This window comes from Oncorhynchus mykiss, chromosome 3 (assembly GCF_013265735.2).
Source record: "Oncorhynchus mykiss isolate Arlee chromosome 3, USDA_OmykA_1.1, whole genome shotgun sequence".
Taxonomy (NCBI): domain Eukaryota; kingdom Metazoa; phylum Chordata; class Actinopteri; order Salmoniformes; family Salmonidae; genus Oncorhynchus; species Oncorhynchus mykiss.
Window position 1 is genome coordinate 12,773,244 of NC_048567.1, and position 8,212 is coordinate 12,781,455.

At 48.6% G+C, this 8,212-nt stretch overlaps 1 protein-coding gene across 1 annotated transcript; it reads left to right on the forward strand.

Annotated features, from left to right (window-relative positions):
• The first annotated feature begins 4,024 nt into the window (after positions 1 to 4,024).
• On the forward strand, positions 4,025 to 7,965 carry LOC110509875 (carcinoembryonic antigen-related cell adhesion molecule 6). The gene is made up of 5 exons (XM_021591058.2): positions 4,025 to 4,139; positions 4,958 to 5,002; positions 6,278 to 6,553; positions 6,667 to 6,942; positions 7,481 to 7,965. The coding sequence occupies exons 1-5, from the start codon at positions 4,088 to 4,090 to the stop codon at positions 7,570 to 7,572; spliced, it is 741 nt and encodes a 246-aa protein (XP_021446733.2). The 5' UTR covers positions 4,025 to 4,087; the 3' UTR covers positions 7,573 to 7,965.
• Positions 7,966 to 8,212: the final 247 nt, after the last annotated feature.

Below are 8,212 nucleotides of genomic sequence, written 5' to 3' on the forward strand. Positions count from 1 at the left end.
GCACAGCAGGGGAACTAGATTACAGTGACGGTAACCTCGTCCCCGGGCTACTGGGCACAGCAGGGGAACTAGATTACATTGACGGTAACCTCGTCCCCGGGCTACTGGGCACAGCAGGGGAACTAGATTACAGTGACGGTAACCTCATCCCCGGGCTACTGGGCACAGCAGGGGAACTAGATTACATCGACAGTAACCTCATCCCCGGGCTACTGGGCACAGCAGGGGAACTAGATCACAGTGACGGTAACCTCATCCCCGAACTACTGGGCACAGCAGGGGAACTAGATTACATTGACGGTAACCTCGTCCCCGGGCTACTGGGCACAGCAGGGGAACTAGATTACAGTGACGGTAACCTCGTCCCCGGGCTACTGGGCACAGCAGGGGAACTAGATTACAGTGACGGTAACCTCGTCCCCGAGCTACTGGGCACAGCAGGGGAACTAGATTACAGTGACAGTAACCTCATCCCCGGGCTACTGGGCACAGCAGGGGAACTAGATTACAGTGACAGTAACCTCGTCCCCGGGCTACTGGGCACAGCAGGGGAACTAGATTACAGTGACGGTAACCTCATCCCCGGGCTACTGGGCACAGCAGGGGAACTAGATTACATCGACGGTAACCTCATCCCCGGGCTACTGGGCACAGCAGGGGAACTAGATTACAGTGACGGTAACCTCATCCCCGGGCTACTGGGCACAGCAGGGGAACTAGATCACAGTGACGGTAACCTCGTCCCCCGGCTACTGGGCACAGCAGGGGAACTAGATTACAGTGACGGTAACCTCGTCCCCGGGCTACTGGGCACAGCAGGGGAACTAGATTACAGTGACGGTAACCTCGTCCCCGGGCTACTGGGCACAGCAGGGGAACTAGATTACAGTGACGGTAACCTCATCCCCGGGCTACTGCACACAGCAGGGGAACTAGATCACAGTGACAGTAACCTCGTCCCCCGGCTACTGGGCACAGCAGGGGAACTAGATTACAGTGACGGTAACCTCGTCCCCGGGCTACTGGGCACAGCAGGGGAACTAGATTACAGTGACAGTAACCTCGTCCCCGAGCTACTGGGCAAAGCAGGGGAACTAGATTACATTGACGGTAACCTCGTCCCCGGGCTACTGGGCACAGCAGGGGAACTAGATTACATTGACGGTAACCTCGTCCCCGAGCTACTGGGCACAGCAGGGGAACTAGATTACAGTGACGGTAACCTCATCCCCGGGCTACTGGGCACAGCAGGGGAACTAGATTACAGTGACGGTAACCTCATCCCCGGGCTACTGGGCACAGCAGGGGAACTAGATTACATTGACGGTAACCTCATCCCCGGGCTACTGGGCACAGCAGGGGAACTAGATTACAGTGACGGTAACCTCGTCACCGAGCTACTGGGCAAAGCAGGGGAACTAGATTACATCGACGGTAACCTCATCCCCGGGCTACTGGGCACAGCAGGGGAACTAGATTACATTGACGATAACCTCATCCCCGGGCTACTGGGCACAGCAGGGGAACTAGATTACAGTGACGGTAACCTCATCCCCGGGCTACTGGGCACGGCAGGGGAACTAGATTACAGTGACGGTAACATCGTCCCCGGGCTACTGGGCACAGCAGGGGAACTAGATTACAGTGACGGTAACCTCGTCCCCAGGCTACTGGGCACAGCAGGGGAACTAGATTACATTGACGGTAACCTCGTCCCCGGGCTACTGGGCACAGCAGGGGAACTAGATTACAGTGACGGTAACCTCATCCCCGAGCTACTGGGCAAAGCAGGGGAACTAGATTACATCGACGGTAACCTCATCCCCGGGCTACTGGGCACAGCAGGGGAACTAGATTACATTGACGATAACCTCATCCCCGGGCTACTGGGCACAGCAGGGGAACTAGATTACAGTGACGGTAACCTCATCCCCGGGCTACTGGGCACGGCAGGGGAACTAGATTACAGTGACGGTAACCTCGTCCCCGGGCTACTGGGCACAGCAGGGGAACTAGATTACAGTGACGGTAACCTCGTCCCCGGGCTACTGGGCACAGCAGGGGAACTAGATTACAGTGACGGTAACCTCGTCCCCGGCCTACTGGGCACAGCAGGGGAACTAGATTACATTGACGGTAACCTCGTCCCCGGGCTACTGGGCACAGCAGGGGAACTAGATTACAGTGACGGTAACCTCATCCCCGGGCTACTGGGCACAGCAGGGGAACTAGATTACATCGACAGTAACCTCATCCCCGGGCTACTGGGCACAGCAGGGGAACTAGATCACAGTGACGGTAACCTCATCCCCGAACTACTGGGCACAGCAGGGGAACTAGATTACATTGACGGTAACCTCGTCCCCGGGCTACTGGGCACAGCAGGGGAACTAGATTACAGTGACGGTAACCTCGTCCCCGGGCTACTGGGCACAGCAGGGGAACTAGATTACAGTGACGGTAACCTCGTCCCCGAGCTACTGGGCACAGCAGGGGAACTAGATTACAGTGACAGTAACCTCATCCCCGGGCTACTGGGCACAGCAGGGGAACTAGATTACAGTGACAGTAACCTCGTCCCCGGGCTACTGGGCACAGCAGGGGAACTAGATTACAGTGACGGTAACCTCATCCCCGGGCTACTGGGCACAGCAGGGGAACTAGATTACATCGACGGTAACCTCATCCCCGGGCTACTGGGCACAGCAGGGGAACTAGATTACATCGACGGTAACCTCATCCCCGGGCTACTGGGCACAGCAGGGGAACTAGATTACAGTGACGGTAACCTCGTCCCCGGGCTACTGGGCACAGCAGGGGAACTAGATCACAGTGACGGTAACCTCGTCCCCGGGCTACTGGGCACAGCAGGGGAACTAGATTACAGTGACGGTAACCTCATCCCCGGGCTACTGGGCACAGCAGGGGAACTAGATCACAGTGACGGTAACCTCGTCCCCGGGCTACTGGGCACAGCAGGGGAACTAGATTACAGTGACGGTAACCTCGTCCCCGGGCTACTGGGCACAGCAGGGGAACTAGATTACAGTGACAGTAACCTCGTCCCCGGGCTACTGGGCACAGCAGGGGAACTAGATTACAGTGACAGTAACCTCGTCCCCGGGCTACTGGGCACAGCAGGGGAACTAGATTACAGTGACGGTAACCTCATCCCCGGGCTACTGGGCACAGCAGGGGAACTAGATTACATTGACGGTAACCTCGTCCCCGGGCTACTGGGCACAGCAGGGGAACTAGATTACAGTGACGGTAACCTCGTCACCGAGCTAATGGGCACAGCAGGGGAACTAGATTACATCGACGGTAACCTCGTCCCCGGGCTACTGGGCACAGCAGGGGAACTAGATTACAGTGACGGTAACCTCGTCCCCGGGCTACTGGGCACAGCAGGGGAACTAGATTACAGTGACGGTAACCTCGTCCCCGGGCTACTGGGCACAGCAGGGGAACTAGATTACATTGAGGGTAACGTCCAGTCAGTTTTGTCACTGACTACCACAGTATTGCCAAGAGGTCAGGGAACGTGATCAGTAAAGAACTCCAGTGACCCAGTTAACCAGGGGGATATCATATACAAACCACAGGGGTTGACTACAGGGTAGTGTGTAGGCTTTTTTTCCAGCCCAACTCTAACACACATGATTCAATTAAATCAACTAATGATGGTCGTCAACTGAAACATTCTGCTTTGGGGCAACAGGACATTTTGGAATCAGCAGCAGTCATGAAGGACAAAGGAAGGCATTTTACACAAGTCTGAACTCTGCCAATACTTACTACTTACTACACTATCATTTAAACCAGCCTACTCTTTGAGTAAGGTAAGGAAATAAAACAAAAATGTTTTAGCAACCTGGAATCTCTACTCAAGGTTTCTTAGCACAAGATGGCTGAGACGTGACTAAAGAATGTATGAATAAATCCCAATTTTGTGACTCAAATGTTGAAATCCAAGACTTTACAGTATGTCAACACAATACTTACTTCCTGTTCTAATGAAGATATAAAGGTGTCCACATATTTTGGGTGGCCACAGAGAGTGGTAGAAGACTCGGGGGGTAATACTATGGAATTCTATTTGAAGACTTTCTACACTGTGTTGGTACTGACACTGACAGGTAAGGGGTCTCAGACACACACACACACACACACACACACACACACACACACACACACACACACACACACACACACACACACACACACACACACACACACACACACACACACACACACAATATTTAATTCACACATATATACAAATGACTGAATCATTCAGTCAATTAAATCCATAACGGATGAGCCGGCAAATGTCGATTTGACACAAAAATAAGAATAAAGTCATTCACACACATGCACACACACAAAGTCACAATTTCAGTGTGATCATTGTACAACATATAGGGCCAATTGTTAGCCACTCACATGAGTCAAACAACATTATTCAGATACAGCTCATCAGGTTGTATGATGCCCTTAAAGTGGCAGTCAGCAGCTGCTACACCATTTTTGGACTTGAATGTAAATGAATGAATGATATGTACCCATTGATTCTTGAAGAATATAACTTTAAAATGCTTCATGAGCTTAGTTCAGCTGTCGTTCCCCATCAGAACCGCACAAATAAGCTTGTTTTAATCCAATGTTTTAAAAAAAAAATGCAAATGCAAACAAACTGTATAGCCTCACAACATGGTCACAACTATAATTTCGATATCTTGGATGATCAGTCCTTACATTCATAGCTCTGTCTATGAATTAGAGTGGTTTGATATCTCCAGCCCCATCCCTCTGTTTTTTACTGATCCAGGGGTGGGGCTTCAGCTTTGTTATTGTTTTTCCTGCTGATTGCCGCTTTAATGAAGTCTCTATCTTTTCTCGTCCTTTCTGCCTCTGTCTCTCTCTCCCCCTCTCTCTCTCTCATGTATATCTCCAGGAGGCCTTGATCCTACCAGTGTCTCAGCAGCATCTCCTAATCCTAGTGAGTATCCAACTACCTGAAATAATCAAAGACTACCTCTAATCTCTTATCATTACTACCAAAGGAATTATGTTAACTCGCAATTATATAGAGACACATTTTACTATATGTTTAGTATCATAGTGTTTGGCATTGTGTTTGTTATTTTGTTATAATATTGCGACATGGGCTTGGGTCGGGTGAGAGATGGATACAAGACGACCTTCACCTGTACCTCCAACTGCATCCCAGGATGCACCTACACCTGGCTGCTGAAGGGGCGCACTTTCAATGGGAGTGAGTTTACCTGGACCCCAGAAGGTCTGGACCGCATTGTGGAGCTGCAGTGTACTGCGGTCAACACAGAGAGTGGGAGCTCAAAGAGCATAACCACAATCTTGGCCGTGCACGTGCGCCATAGTGCGCAAATTGATTTTGTCCTCCCACACTGAACACGATCACGACACGCAGGTTGAAGTATCAAAACAAACTCTGAACCAATTATATTAATTTGGTGACAGATTGAAAAGCATTAAACATTTATGGCAATTTAGCTAGCTAGCTTGGAGTTGCTAGCTAATTTGCCCTATTTAGCTAGCTTGCTTTTTCCAGCTAATTTGTCCTGGGATATAAATGTTGAGTTGTTATTTTGCCTGAAATGCACAAGGTCCTCTACAATTAATACACACATAAAATTATCAACTGAATCATTTCTAGTCATCTCTCCACCTTCCAGGCTTTTTCCTCTTTGGTCTTTATATAGCGATTGGCATCTAACTTTATTTACCACAATGACCGACCGAACTCAGTTCATATTGTCACAGGCCGGCTCATAGCCTGTGGCAAAAATGAGGGGACACGAACAGGTATAGGCCAGTCAAAAAGGTTCTTTATTATAAACCAAAACTATTAACTTTAAAGAAAAAGGAATGAGGTGTGAAAGTATCATAATGTAGTGTGTATGTAAAGTGCAGGGATGCGTGAATCTGTGTGTGTGAATTTGACTGAGTGAAAACTAAGTAAAACTACAAAGGAACAAACAAAACAGGATCATACCCGGAGGAGCAGAGAGAGAGACAAGAGTGGTTAGTGAAGCAGTTTAAATACCCTGAGCCCAGGTGGCTCCAATCACTAATGACCCTCCTCTGCCTTCAGGAGGAACCGCCCCTGCAATGCAGAGGAGGGGCCGTGACAATATGGAAAACCAGCTTTCTGCCCGGATTGAATATGCCTCAGATTCCTAACCCTAACCGTCCCACCAATCACACCTCTGGATCTCCCTTCTGTGTGTTCCAGGCTCAGTGTCCGTGAGGCCCAGCCCACAGCTCTCTCTCCCCATTCTCAACCAGTCCTTCAGCCTGGACTGTAGCGGCTCCTTCCCAGGCCTGCCAGTGCTTTGGTACAAAGACGGCCAGGTTGTAGCTCCAGACGCCAGGATAAACCTGTTGGAACACAACACCTCCCTCCACTTCAACTCCCTGCTGCCCTCTGATGGTGGCTTCTATCAGTGCGAGGTGACCATGGCAAACATGGCTGAAAGCAAGGTCATAAGCTTGGGCTACCTGCTAAACTGTGAGTATAAGATGTAACGCCTACGCTTCATTTGAGAGAATCAGTGAATATGGGTGATCCTGTCCAATTTTCCTTCAACAAAATATACATTTTCTTCCTTTGCTGATTGACAGTTGATCATTGGAGTGTTAGTATCAGTGGCCCTGACACAGTGTTGCCTGGGAGGGAATACACCTTTACCTGCCAGGTGAACTGCACTGTCGACCTGGACTGCTCCATCCGCTGGCCATTGAGGGGGGGTATCCTTACTAGCGCCTACCTCTCTGTGAGGAAGAATATCCTGAAATGGATCCCGTCGGTACCTGGTACGGTACAGAACTTCACCTGTGTGGTGGAGAACACAGCAGCTGGACGCTCTGCAGAGGCCTCCAAGACAGTGAAGGTCACAGGTAGTCACTCCCGTTTTAATGTTTGATCAAATTAAGCTTCACTGCAGAATCAATTCTTGCAATGGCAGTTTTGTGATTGTTTGAGGGTTCTTTAGATCGTAAAGAAATGACTCTCTAGACAAACCCAGGATGGAGACTGATTACTCTTTGGCAGATTTAATGGTGAACTGACCACATTCATTCAGCCATGCATAAAGGTAGATAGTAATTGATTATCGAACTGATTCACCATACGAACTGATTCACCATACGAACTGATTCACCATACTGTAAAACTACACTACACTTCACCTTATATAATAATATCCCTCATAAAATATTCCTACACTATTATCACCAAGTTATCTGGATACAAAATGTATTAACTCATGCTTAAACCCAGTTGTAGGTACTGTTAAATCTAAATATTTAAATCGAAATGCTTTGTTTTTTAACCTAGCTAGAAGACCTGCGTACTACATGGTAAAATACTGTTTTAGACAGTTTCCATCATCTCCAACATCCCAGACTGAAGTCATGTTATTGTTCCCTTATGCAGGACCCACAGTATCAGGATCTGAAACAGTGAGGCTGACTGGAGTTTTAGGACTGGTCCTCTGTATGGGACTGCTGTTCCTCCTTGATCCCTAGGAGGGGCGCTATAAGGCTACAGACGATGGGAAGGACAGAGGAGAACATTGAATGAGTTCAGGTTCACCTTCAGAACGAATAATAAAACAGGAACCAACGTTTTGAAACTCTTAATCCTGTCCAATAAGAATGCTTGTTTCTCAGAGTAAGAATATAAGGGAATAAGAATGTTTCCTCTGTTGTGGGATAATGATAGTTGAGTCATTGGAAGTTTCCAGTGAATTATGTTTATCATCCACATGCAGTGGGTAACGATGAGAAAATAACAAAACGTACATATTGATGTTATCTATGTAATATTTTATTTTTTGCAACACCTACTGTATTATTATTATCTTTGTTGTTGTCGAGATGACCTTGTAAAATAAACTCCCAAATGAGTGTGGTAAGAGATAGCTGTCTCTGTATGGAGTTGTCAACTTTGGTCTTTGATTGGCGTAGCCAGCATACCTCCAGATCCACTGCCAGACATACCAGCAGAGTACACTGTACTGTCCCTCCCCTCACTAGGGAGCAGAGACAACCCTGCTGTCTTCAAGGAAAAGTCCTATGAAAAGCTGCTGTTATAATCACACTATCTTCACACCATAACATCACTTGTTTATGTGAGAGTGGTATTATGAGACTAGCCTGACCTACA